The sequence below is a fragment of the Myotis myotis genome, unplaced genomic scaffold (assembly GCF_014108235.1).
Source record: "Myotis myotis isolate mMyoMyo1 unplaced genomic scaffold, mMyoMyo1.p scaffold_m19_p_18, whole genome shotgun sequence".
NCBI classification, from domain to species: domain Eukaryota; kingdom Metazoa; phylum Chordata; class Mammalia; order Chiroptera; family Vespertilionidae; genus Myotis; species Myotis myotis.
In genome coordinates, this window is record NW_023416322.1 from 38,237,186 (window position 1) to 38,250,464 (window position 13,279).

The 13,279-nt window shown below is 46.1% G+C and overlaps 2 protein-coding genes across 6 annotated transcripts in view; one reads left to right on the top strand and one right to left on the bottom strand.

The window, feature by feature from the left end:
- Window positions 1-13,279, bottom strand: part of ELAPOR1 (endosome-lysosome associated apoptosis and autophagy regulator 1) — a 45,157-nt gene that overhangs the window by 26,401 nt on the left and 5,477 nt on the right. For all 4 annotated transcript variants that reach the window (XM_036342694.1, XM_036342691.1, XM_036342692.1 and 1 more), the window contains exon 2: window positions 1,151-1,271. In XM_036342694.1, coding sequence (XP_036198587.1) covers window positions 1,151-1,271 — 121 coding nt within the window. The remainder of the gene's footprint in view (window positions 1-1,150; window positions 1,272-13,279) is intronic.
- CUNH1orf194 (chromosome unknown C1orf194 homolog) overlaps window positions 1-13,279 on the top strand; it is a 45,063-nt gene that overhangs the window by 18,888 nt on the left and 12,896 nt on the right. The gene's annotated exons all lie outside the window — the stretch shown is intronic.

Below are 13,279 nucleotides of genomic sequence, written 5' to 3' on the forward strand. Positions count from 1 at the left end.
TGACACAGGAGCTCTCCATAAAGGCTTTGCTGACAAATGAATGGAGATATGCACATAGGAGGAGCTCGATAAAGTTGGCCCAGTTCAGAGAAGACGGCTCATTTGTTTCCATTAGTCACACCTCGTTCTGCTCGGGTCTTAGCAATATTCGTTCTCTAATTTAACAAGTATTTATTTGCCCACTTACTGAACCAGGCATTATGCTAAGCCTATTTTAGAATTTAAATGCCCTCAATTTCCTTTCCAAATTTTCAAGTGTTCCTTGATTGTAGTCTCTGATTTGTATTGTTACTCCCTTTGCATATCTAAAAAGAACAGTGCATGCCGAAACCGGTTTGGCTCAGTGGATAGAGCGTCGGCCTGCGGACTGAGGGGTCCTGGGTTCGATTCCGGTCAAGGGCATGTACCTGGGTTGCGGGCACATCCCCAGTGGGAAATGTGCAGGAGGCAGCTGATCGATGTTTCTCTCTCATCGATGTTTCTGACTCTCTATCTCTCTCCCTTCCTCTCTGTAAAAAATCAATAAAAAAAAAATAAAAAATAAAAAAATAAAAAAGATTTAAAAATAAAAATAAAAATAAAAAGAACAGTGCAGGAGAATGAGCAGCTGATTGTAGAAAAGCTCTAAGAGTCCCAGAGGCGGGAACAGGAGCTGCAGGCAAGCCATCGCCTGGCTGATTGCACAGTCAGCTCCAGTGGGGGAAGGTTCTTATTTCCTGAAGTGATGCCCAGTGTGTGTTAAATTCATCTTCTCTGGCTTCCTTTTCAAGGACGAAAGCAAATTGCAATCTTTCTAATGACCAATTGTGGCTGGTGAGTGCAGATTGGAGGCATGCGCAGGCAAAAAGGAAAATGTATGCACACTGAAAAAAGTATCTGCATGGCACACAGCTGGAATTACTTACACGTTATACCCTAATGGGATTTAAAAAATTTTTTAAAGCAAATTCAGATACCCAGTTTGCATCTGTGAAATAACATTTCTGCGCCAAATCTCAAAAGGGTTGAGGATGGGGGGACTAAATGTGGAAAAGATCTGATTCCTTAAGGCAGCTGCACTGTCAGGGAGGGCCTCGCTTGCAAGGCAGGAGGCATGGGGCAGAGGCTGAAGCTGAGTGACAGGTGGCCCTGGAGCGGGATGGCTGCTTACAGCACTCGGTGCCCTTGACGGGGTCCGGGAGGCTGGTGCAGAGGCCTGGGGTGTGTGGCACAGCAACCCGCCACCTGGAACTCGTGCTGTCACATGCGGTGTACTCGTAGTGGTACTCAGACTGCAGGGGAGAGAACAGTGGGCAAAACCCATGTTAGTGCTGATCCAATCGTACCAGCTTCTCACCCTTTTCCTCCCCAGCACCAGGGCTACTGACCCTCATCAACAGAGTAACACCCTGAGACCCTGGTGGGGAGCAAGGCATCATGGGAGCTATAATTACTTAGACCACTCCTCTCCATCCAGTCATGGTCTAGCCTTTAGTCCTTTCTTTTTCTTTTCTTTGGGGTGACTCTCTTTGCTGTTATGTATAAGTAATGTCCTGATATTACTGAACAGACTAGAAACAGATGGAGTTTTTCTTACCCCAAACTGTAGAATTTATGAGCAAGGACTATCCATTAAAAATTTCCAAAGGATTGTCACAGAAGCTGTATTTCTTTTACCCTGTATTCCTCAGGCTCCCTTCTGCCCAGAAAGACGATGAATTCCCACCTTCCATTTTAAAAACGTCATATTTAGCCCACGCAGGTGATGTGCTCTCATCCTGTGGGTCTGTTCATGCCTGATTTCTCTGTGCAGTAGGAAACTCACAGTTCAGTTGCTTTACTTGAACTAAGAGTAAGCTAAATAACAACAGCAGAACAGCCAAATCAACCACTAAGTAGGACAACAAAAACCATTACGTGGGAGAGAGAAGACGGAATGAATGTTTATTCTTTTAAATCTTGTCATAAATAATAGAGTGCAGAATTGGTTTGACTTTGGCTCTGACAAGTATTTTACAATCTGCACTAAAACTATATTAAAGCACAGAACTACTTCGTATTATTGTGTCCATAAGAAAAATAGAGGTAATGTCGCCTTTCAACCCATATGAAAGCATGGTTGCATAACATGTATAAATGCAAGGAGCTGAGCCTGAAAACAAGACAGCTAATCTCAGAATGCATCAGGACCACAAGGGAAAGCTTTTCCGTTGAAAGAGGTGGCCCTACCTACTGCATTTCATCTCTTCTAAAATGCCCATTTCTTTCCCATTGTAACCAGTGAAATCAAGATGTGTGGCTCATAACTGACACGATGAGGAAGCATCGCGCCATGTTTTAATTCTCTGTGGTACCTAACAAACGGTGTGTCTGAGAAGCAGTGGCACCCCCAACTTGTGGAAATAAGATAGACGTGTTTCTGTAGTTTAAGACACTTAAGGTGATAAGAGGACAATTGTAGAGCTCCTCTTTTATTTTCCTCTATTATAAATATTTACCAAATATGTATTGTACACCCACCACTTACAGGTACCAGATGTGGTACCTGGTGGGACTCGGCGCCGCCACCCACAAACTCAGCACTTTCCTCCGGAGGGAACAGATGCAGAGGACAAGGGGGCAGTTTGGGGAACCGTGAGGCTAACTTCTGATGAGCGTCTCCGGCTTTGCACTTAGACGTTGCTGTCATCTAGGGAAGAAAGAACACCAGGATGGCAGTTCTTTGTGCCTTTGGCTAATATCTCTCGGGGTCTGTTTTTCCTCCTAATTCCAGTCTTTTCCTTAGCTCAGAGGACTCTCAGATAAACAGGGCAGGCAATCCCACATGTATCAATTCCAGGTCTAAAATGATGCGTTCCATGCCGAAACCGGTTTGGCTCAGTGGATAGAGCATCGGCCTGCGGACTGAAAGGTCCCAGGTTCGATTCCGGTCAAGGGCATGTACCTGGGTTGCGGGCATATCCCTAGTAGGAGATGTGCAGGAGGCAGCTGATCGATGTTTCTCTCTCATCGATGTTTCTAACTCTATCTCTCTACCTTCCTCTCTGTAAAAAATCAATAAAATATATTTAAAAAAAAATAAAATAAAATAAAATAAAATAAAATGATGCGTTCCAAAGGGTTTTGCAGCAAGAATGAGGGGTAAAACCCACGGTATGTAAATGCAACGCGGAACTGAGCGAAGCAGGCGGAGAGGACTCAGCTGTGAACATGATCATGCCGGTCATTAGCATAGTGCTTCCACAGTTCCCACAACAGCGGCTCATTTGCTCTTCAGTCTGCCTTCAGCCAGACAAGCAGAGCAGGGTTGTTCCCTTCCTTGTACAGACAGGAAACACTGTCTACCGGGTGAGATGTCTTGTCCAAGGTCACACGGCTGGAAGGTCCCAGAGCCAGACCCAGGCCTTCCCACCAGGAATCCTCCATCCTCATACCTCGAACCAAACACAGGCTCACGCTGGGCCAAACTTAACAGCCAAATCTAAAAATTAAACAAGACAGTGCTGGCTGGCTGCCAGCAGCCAGGCTCTCCTTGAGGCCTGAGCATTGGCGCTAAAATACCTAATCTGTGCGAGCAGATAGCTCAGCCCACTCTGACTGCATTTGGTCTTTGGGAGACACACGGGCCAAGACCATTTCTTTTCATGGCCTTTCATGAGACCCACTCGGGGGAGGTTTGCTGGGAAAATGGTGGTTCCACCATGTGCTTATTTACTTCCTGTCACTTGGGGATATTTACACCATCCAAGGTGGCTGGCTCTGCTGCAGCCATTTCAGACCTGAACGCTTTGCACTCTCACCATGCAAGACATAAGCTTAGACAGTTAAATCAGAGGCAGCAGTCCTCAGTTATACTCTGTGAGCAAGTCAGTTCCCCAACAGTGCCTCAGTTTACCCAGTGACCTGTCTTTGTACGGGTACACCCTGCATAATACACAGATTCACAAAGGAGACACACAGATATATTCAGTACGTATGTCAAGCACAAGTCCTTGCTCCCTCCCCCGGCACAATGATATGAAAATATCCAGATCACAATTTTAAATGGGGCACAGTAGGCAGTGGCTAGTGCCTGTTCATCAGAAAAAGAAGGGGAGAGTGATGAGGGGCAGGCACCTTAGTTAATCTGCCCTCCCCTAAATCACCCAGCCACACACCATGCTCCGGGGAGCATGAGAAAGAAGGGAAAAAACCCTAAAGTTGGAACCTGCCTTGCCAAATATTCAGCTATCTAGGGAACACTAATCTTTTGGCCCCAGAGGAAGAAGAATTTACTCAGACCCACATGATTCGGTCTTGGTGGAATTGTCGAATGAGATGGGCAGTGCTCCTCTGCCAAGGCCTGGGCACATGCCCACAGGAGGCTAGTCAGATGCTCTCCCTGGGCAGGTGGGAGATGGGATGAGGGGCTGAGGACACAGCCATGAGTAGGGACCTGAGGTGGGTGGGAAGTGAGGGAAGGATGGGGCAGGGGAAGGTCCTCAGGGAGGTGACCTTCAAGTGGATCACTTGACTGGTCATTTGACTCCTCTGAGCATCAATCTTCTCATCTGTAAAATGGGAAAATTGGACTTAGGCAATTTCTAATTTCTAAGATTTCTTCCAGTCCCAGTATCATATTTCACAGCTGATACTTGCATGGAAATCTGTTCTTCCTTCCACCTATTCTCCTTTCAAAATGGCACACCCAGGTTTATTTATTTATTTATTTGTTTATTTTAAAATATATTTCATTGATTTTTTACAGAGAGGAAGGGAGAAGGACAGAGAGTTAGAAACATCGATGAGAGAGAAACATTGACCAGCTGCCTCCTGCACACTCCCTACTGGGGATGTGCCCGCAACCAAGATACATGCCCTTGATCAGAATCGAACCCGGGACCTTTCAGTCCGCAGGCCGACGCTCTATCCACTGAGCCAAACCGGTTCAGGCGCACACCCAGATTTAAAAATGATTTTCAAAGTAATACAAGTTCATTCTAGAAAAGATGACAGTACAGGCTAGAATGAAAAAGAAAACCTGCCACGAGTCCACCTGTAACATGTAGTGTATTTCTTTCCAGATTCTTTTCCATGCACATGAATACATCACATGGTATGTAGTTATGTATTCTGACCTTTTTTTTTTTTTTTACATTTTAGGTCACAAGCACTTTCCTATGTCTTTAATGGTGGCACCATAGTTTCTTTAACCATTCTCTATTGTTGGACATTGACTTTTGTCCAGTTTTTCACTATTTTACATAGCACTACAATAGCTAGTATCACTAGTTATTTCCTTTGGGAAGATTCCTGGAAGTGGAATTACTAAGTAAAGAATATTAATTTCTTTAAGATTCTTGATCAAGAAGGGAGATTTCTAGAGAAAACAAACATTTCTAAGTCTCTTTTAAAATTTTTTTATTACGGCAAATTTCAAATATATATATTTCTATTTTTCCCAAATATATATTTTTAGCAAACAGATATATAATGCCCCCATGTACCCATCACCCAGCATCAGTACTTACCAATTTCTGCCATTCTTGCTCATTCACCTCCACCCACTCCTCCCCAGTTGAAGTTATTTCTTATAGGTTTTGTGTTTTCTTTTTTTTTTTTAAATATATTTTATTGATTTTTTACAGAGAGGAAGGGAGAGAGATAGAGAGTTAGAAACATCGATGGGAGAGAAACATCGATCAGCCGCCTCCTGCACATCCCCCACTGGGGATGTGCCCGCAACCCAGGCACATGCCCTTGACCAGAATCGAACCCGGGACCCCTCAGTCCGCAGGCCGACGCTCTATCCACTGAGCCAAACCGGCTTCGGCGGTTTTGTGTTTTCTTAAGGTGAAATTTGTATGGGATAAAATCCACATATCTTAGCCGTACAATTTGGATAAATGGGACACTTGAGTAAAGCTCTGACAGGTCTGAGCATCACTGCCCAGAGACTGCTGGGGAGAAGGGGCCCCTCCCCTGCCACCTCCACCCCCAGGCAGAGTAGACAGTCAAGCAGGTGCCTCACACGCTGAGTCTTAGAACCTCCGAGCCACTGCTGCAGGCAGTCACGCCACCCAAGGAAGCAGGGCATCGGCACGGCTTGGGTTTGTCTTGGCTGGGACAGGGCTGCTTCAGAAACAGGTTCTTAAGTAAACCAGGATTCTGACTAGAGGCCTTGGGGTCTGGAGGAGGTGGTGTCCTGCTCCCACACCCATCCCCCTGCTGGCTAGTCCCCGTCTCCTCACTGTCCCTGAAAATCAGATCCTTTGGGGAGAATGTCAAGATGGGGGCAGGGTAGGGAGGCAAGCGCCCCAAGCTTGGTACAGTGGGGTCAGTAGGTGTTTGCTGACTCAGTTGTAAACCCTCTGCTTGGAAAGCTCGTGCCTCGGACAAGAGCAGGTCCCACGCAACAGGCCTGTCTGTCAAGGAGAGGCTGGCCCTTTGCTGGGAGGGAGGAATGAGCTAGTGGACTTAACACAGAACATGGGAAACCATGGAGAAGTGTCAGAATTTGAAAGTGCGACTTTCTCTTAGGCCCAGCCCTCGCTGGATGGTTTCCCGGGCTCCTGTTCTTTGTCTTTGTTTGTTTGTTTGTTTTTGCTTTTGGCATGCCCAGCAGGTTTTGGTTTTGGTTGAGGCTCAGGGCATCGTGGCCTTGCTTTGTCCCCTTGTGAAGGGTAGGGTGGAAGGCACAGCACCATTGTTCTCTAGCAGGTCGGGGAAGGGGGGGCGGGGAGCACCGGGCGCACAGTAGGCCTTCTCCCTCTCTCCCACCCTCCTTCCCACCCTCTTTAGAACTGCCTACTCAGTAGCAGGGTCTCCTGAGCCCTACAGCCTGCCATCACAGCTCCAGAGCTCTGGTGCCTAAACCTGCGTCTGTCGGATCATCACAACTGCCTGGAGATGACGTGAAAAATAGAGTCCCGGGCTCTGCCCCCAAGATTCTGGTTCTCCTCTAGATCTTTTTCTGTCCCCTCCTCTTTCAAAACTCACTCTTCTTAGCCTCAGGACTTAAGTATTTATCTCATAAACCAGTCTCCTACAAAACAGGGCTCCTAATCTACAGGCCTTGGACCACTTCCTGCATACAACCCCATGCAGAATTTTAGGTATGTGGGGAAAAAGAATTTTAGATATGTGCATTTTTCTGGGCCAAGGGTCTGCAGTTTTCATTGGAGCATCTCAGGAGTCTGTTACCCACCTTCCTACAGAAAAACATTAAACTCTGTCATAAAGTAATTTAAAAATAGCTTACTATTTTACCAGCCAAAGGCTGTTCACTTTTTAACAGGGGGCTGGAATACTTCAATGCAAGGATTATCAAATTGTGCTCCTGAGGCCAGAAGTTTAGAAAGCCAATCCCTTTGCTGGGGGGTGAGGAAGGTGAGGCTTCCCCCCTCTTTTCATGGAGCAACCTTGTTTGTTGTTTAAACCAAAAGTTTCACCCACAAAAAGTTTAACACCACAGTCTTAAGAACAAATCGCTCTCAGGTGGAATTGTAGGTGCTGAGGCAGACTCAGGGTTAAGGATGCCTTTGGCCTTCACCTCACCAGGTCATTTGCTTTACCCACAAGCAAGGCACCCTCTTCCCCAGAGCAGGCACCAGACCCAGCAGCAACCAAAGCAAACAGACCTCAAGCAGGCCGGCCCCTGCTAATGTTCCTCAGTCTGGGGGTTGCCTAGCAACATGGTGCCAGTAGCCCTGGGGCTCCCAGTCTGAAGAAGTATAGGGGAGCCTGGCCTTACATCACCCTTTTTTCAACATTTGCTATTCTACTCTGGGTTTCCAGCTCCCATTCTGATCAAAAATAGGAGGGACAGTGCTTGGTCACCCCAACAGGGCCTGCCCCACTGGTTTGACCGTGGACATATTACACAAAGCAGATTCTGGGTCTCAACACCCAGCTGAGGCCATCCGTGTCACCATGCTCTGGGCCAGCCTGTCGGTAACTTGAGCTTCCTGTCTCTTTGGGGCACAGCCTTGGCCTGGGGGCTCCTGGAAGACACTGACAGGCTAATGAGGAGGTGGGATGATCACAGCCACCATTTGTGAGCACATGTGAGCACCCATGCCCCCTCCAGCGTCTTCCCCTTCAGCCCCCACAACCCTTCCTGATATGATCCCTACTGCACGACCTCCCTGTTTACAACTGTAATCTGCTCCCCTCTGTCCCAGTGACCCCGACATCCTGAATGACTTTTTTCCATAGCACTTAGCACCTACGACACACTTAATAATCAGTTACTCATTATGTGTATTATTGATTTCTGGTCAGAGGTAAGCTCCACGAGAACAGGGAGCTTTCTTTTTGTTCACTGAGGTAGCGCAAGAGCCGGGAACACTGCCTGACACCTCGCAGATATCCATAAGGAGTTGTTGAGTGACTGTGCGGTGGGGCACGACTCTAGAGCAGCTCTGGAGCTGTGCGAGGCGCTCTGGATTAGAGCAAAGATCTGGGCTCTCCTCTTGTCCTGCCACCCCAAAACTGCACCATCATGGACCAGTTATTAAATCTCCCCGCCCTCGGTTCCCTTGCCCATAAAATGGGGATGCTAACACTCTGCTAAGAAGATTAAATAGATTACCGCCCCCCCAAACACACACACACACACACACACACACACACACACACACACGCATACACACACGCACGCATGCACGTGCACACGCGCACACACACACACACACAAAACTGACTAACATCAACCTCTCGGGACAAGAGGAAAGCTCTTTGTAAACTGGTTTTTTTTTAAAAAAAAATAGCATCCAGCTACTGCTAGGACCCTGCCTGGGGATGGCTCATGGAGGGCGCCCAGGCCCTTCTCTCCTCTCTCTGGCAACAGGGCTGGGATGAGGGAGCCTGGTGACTCTGGCCTAACAGCCATGGTGACAGCAGCAGCGAGACCCTCCCCAGTCCCCCTGTTGTTTACTGCCTGCCCTGACTCACCCTCTTCTCTGATGCATCTTCTCATACATATGAAACAACATCTGTCCTTTTCTTACTTCTTCTCCCTGGCAACTCCCCCAAAGCTAATCTCTCCAAAACAGGCTGGCCGCTGACATTTGTGAGACCCAGGAACTGGCCAGTCCGTCAGGGGCAGAGGGCTTTTCAGCACTGCTTGTAAATATCCCTAGGATCGAAATGGCTTTGTCGCTGGGAAACAAAATGTCCCTTTATAAATTCCAGTCCCTTTCTGATAGGTGAGAGATGGCACACACATCTGTCTACGAGGCAGAGCTTTATGATATTATATTTCAAAAATGTACTTTTCTTGTTTTTTTTTTTTTTTTAATGGGGTCAAAATGTCCCATTAAAGTTTTCACCTGAGCTTTTTAATCAGACATGAAAGAAACAGATCAACAGGTCCTGGCCTATGCAAAACTCCCCAGGACAGCTCGTGTTTGATGTGCCAGCTGTTCGTGATGGAGACCGTGAACCTGGCGGACACACTCCCTGCCTTTGGTACCCCCTCTCCTCCGAGCCTCTCTCCAGGCTGCAGCCAGAGTGACCCATCTGAGCTGCAAACAGAACGTACCACTGCCCCACTGTTGCCCTCAGAGCCAGCACCGGACTCTCTGCAAAGTTTACAAGGAAGGCCCTTCACTCGCTGGCCCCTGCTTATTTCTCCAAGTGGGTCTCTTTGTTCCGACCCTATGCCCACCCCCACCATATCACTTTGAGATGTTGCCCACTTCACGTCAAAGTAATTCAGCTAAAAGCATTCCCTAGGTATGTGGTGAGGGGATACCAATTCCATCAAGGCAGCCCTAGTATATACAGGGCCACTGTAAGCTGTAGAGGTTGCGCACTGCACAGTTCCCGGGCATGCTAGTCACATATAGTACGCAAGGTACTGTACTGAGAGAGACATGCCATAGAATAAGAATGCTACAGATGTATCCATACACACAGCACCAGGTAGTGAGCGACAGGTGAGAAATAACATGCTTTAAGAATTTTTAAAAAGAAGCTACTTATTTAATGACTCCTAGTTTTTTTGTTTGTTCGTTTGTTTGTTTTGTTGTTGTTGTTTGCCTCTAGTTCATATCTATAATCTCCCGGCTTAAAATTCAACTCCTCCAATCCCGACCTGAATAATTAAAATTAATTTAAAGGAACTCCTCATAACTTGTGTGCTATACTTTGATTTCGTGGGCATAGCATGGGCGGAGAGTGGAGAGTTTTCATCCTGACTAGGAGGAGGGGGAGGCAACTGAGAAGGGATTTAGAACAAGAATGATGTATAGGGCCCAGCTGGTGTGGCTCAGTGGTTGAGCATCAAACTATGGGCTAGGAGGTCATGGTTCGATTCCTGGTCGGGGCACATGCCCGGGTTGCGGGCTTGGTCCCAGAGTGGAGCATGTGGTTCTCTCTCATTGATATTTCTCTCTCTCTCTCTCTCTCTCTCTCTTTCTCTCCCCCCCCTCCTCTCCCTTCCTCTCTGAAATCAATAAAAATATTTATTTTAAAAAGAATAATGTATAGGGATTGTTTAATGTTGTTTGCTGTAGAATAGCTTCCAGAAATGCTCTGAGGTCTTTTGGGAGCTTTAGTTGGATCCTTCTTGAAACAGGTGGAATTCTTCAGCTATGGGCCAAGCAAGAATTTTGTGTGTGTGTGTGTGTGTGTGTGTGTGTGCGCGCGCACGCATTACTTACTGACTTAAGGTTTGAAACGACTGATAGCGTAAGAAAAGGTGAAGGAATACAAAGTTAAGGGGGCGGGGGGGGGACCCCAAAGTTAAGGGGAAGTAAAATTGGTGCAAAGAAGAAATTGGATAATATATATTTGTTCAAGAAATCCCCCTTTCTAGGAACATAACTTAAGGAGTTAACAGAATGACAGTTGAACAGTGTTTATAAGTATATGTGCAAAGGCATTCACTTCAGTATATGTATACTAATGAAAATTCGAAGCTATCTGAATTGGTTGGTTAAATAAAGTGTATACATGCTACAAAACTCTGTGCAACCTTGAAAATGATGAAGGAGACCTGTATTTATTAACAGGTAGAGGTGTCTTCTGCACGTTACAGAATGAAGAAAACATTATGAAATACATGTAATATGATCCCATTTATGGAGAATTATATAGTTATATCCATACATATACATATATAGTAACAGAAGTATAGGAAGATGTAACAAAATATTTATAGTGATTTTAACCAGTTATGAAATTTTGGTAAGTTTTGTGGGGTGTTTTTTTTTCATATAAATTTCTTATTTTCAAAATGAGAATCTATCATTGCTATAAAAATTTTAAAAAACTATGTAAAAATAGTATTCACTAGGTCAAAAGGAAACGAGGCAATCCGGAGGTCAGTCCCATTCCAAAACCAATACTTTGTATGCTTTGCCTTGAGCATGATATTTCTATACTGGGCTCCATTTCCTTGCTGTCTTCCTGAAGCAGTGATCTATACCAGCAGATAGTGATTCAAAATTCTCAGCTGTCCTCTTTCCAGCAATATGCTGAAACTAGTTCTGTGATATACTGTAAATTAGTTCTCATTGTAATCATCTCTCATCATATCCTTCACTTTTCTGTCACAGCACTTAGCCAAGTTTACAACTGTAAGTCAGTTGGAGTGGTTATTTGTATCAACTCTGCTTTTCACGGGGTGTACTGTAAAAATGGCAACAAAGTCTTCCCTTCCCTATATGTATGCCCCTTTGAATGTGACTGCAGGCCCTCCCATCAAGAGATGGAGTCTATTTCATGGCATGACCATGTGACTTACTTTGACCAATAGGACATTAGCAAACATGACACAAGCAGAGTCTTGAAAAGAGCTTGTGCATTGGGACTTGCTGTCTAACTGCACTTGCAACTCTGAAACCATGTGTAAATGAGTCTAAGCTGCTGGAGAATGAGGAGTCACCTGGAAGAGAACCTGGGGACCCCAACCAACTATCAGACATGTGAGCGAGGCCATCCTGGATTATCTAATTTGTAGTCGACCCACTAGCTGACCACAGTCACATAAGGCAGCCAAGCACAGATCAGCCAAGCTACCCAAACCCGAAGAACCACCCCTTTGACCTACAGAATTGTGGGCTAAAAATAGTTGTTTTGAGGTGGTTTGTCTTGGGGTGGTTTGTTACTCAGCAAACACTAGCTGATGCAGATTACCTTTTCATTGAAAGGTTATTTGGGGCAGAGAAGCCACATCTAAATTAAGAATGTAAGATTCTCTAGCTAACAATCTTCCTTAAAGTAAGGAGTACACAGGCAAGGAAGACTTCTGCTATTGGACAGTCAGAGTAGGAACAAGATCTATATTGGTAGAAATTATCTAATTCCATAGGGCTAGACAGTCCCTGGTAATGTCCCTTTCTCAGAAGTTAGTTCCTCCAGTGTATTGGCAGCATTAAGCCCCTCATTTTAGGATTCATCCTGAATGTAAAGGGAAACGCTAAAAGGTAACTGAAGCCCGGCCAGTGTGGCTCAGTGGTTGAGTGTCGACTCATGAACCAGGTCATGTTTTCATTCCCAGTCAGGGCCCACGCCTGGGTTGCAGGCTCAATCCCCAGTGTGGGGCATGCAGGAGACAGCCGATCAATGATTCTCTCTCATCATTGATGTTTCTCTCTCTCTCTCCCTTGCCCTTCCTCTCTGAAATCAATAAAAATATTTAAAAAATAAATAAATAAAAGGTAACTGAATCCACCATGTCTGGATATGGGGTTAAGATGGCCCAAGGGCATTTCCCCGCGAGCCATTACTACACCTCAGACTCCTCTCAGGTACACTGGAGAGCAGTGGCCATCTCCTATCCAGTGACACTTCTGTTGTACCCTCAGATGATACCAGTTTCCAGAAGCCCACCACTGGAGGTAACTTTCACCCAGACTCCATTCGGTGAGCGACCCTAATGTGAATATGTCTGTCCAGCTTCCAGATTGGAAGAAACCCAGCCGAGCTGGGATGCATCCAATCAGAAAACACTGAAAACTGAGGGAAAACTGTAAAATTCTAGGAAAGCAGGTCCTTCTCCCAAGAGCGCTGAGGAAATGGCATCATTTACAAAGGGAGAGTGGCCCCACAGTGGAGCCCTCGCTTAGCATGCCTGGGGCTAACGGGCCCGAGGGCCTTCATGGAGTCTCGGCCTCTGGGGCCAGTGATGAGTAAGCTAAGGCAGCTCCCTCATGTGGGAAACAACCTGGCATTCTTTTGTCAGGATGAATGTGTGCACACCCCACAACCCAGCACCCCACTGCTAGGCTTATACCTTCAAGAAATGTGGACCTGCTCACCAGGTGACAGCTCCACAATGTTCAAAGCAGCCTTGTTTGAAATGGCCAAACAC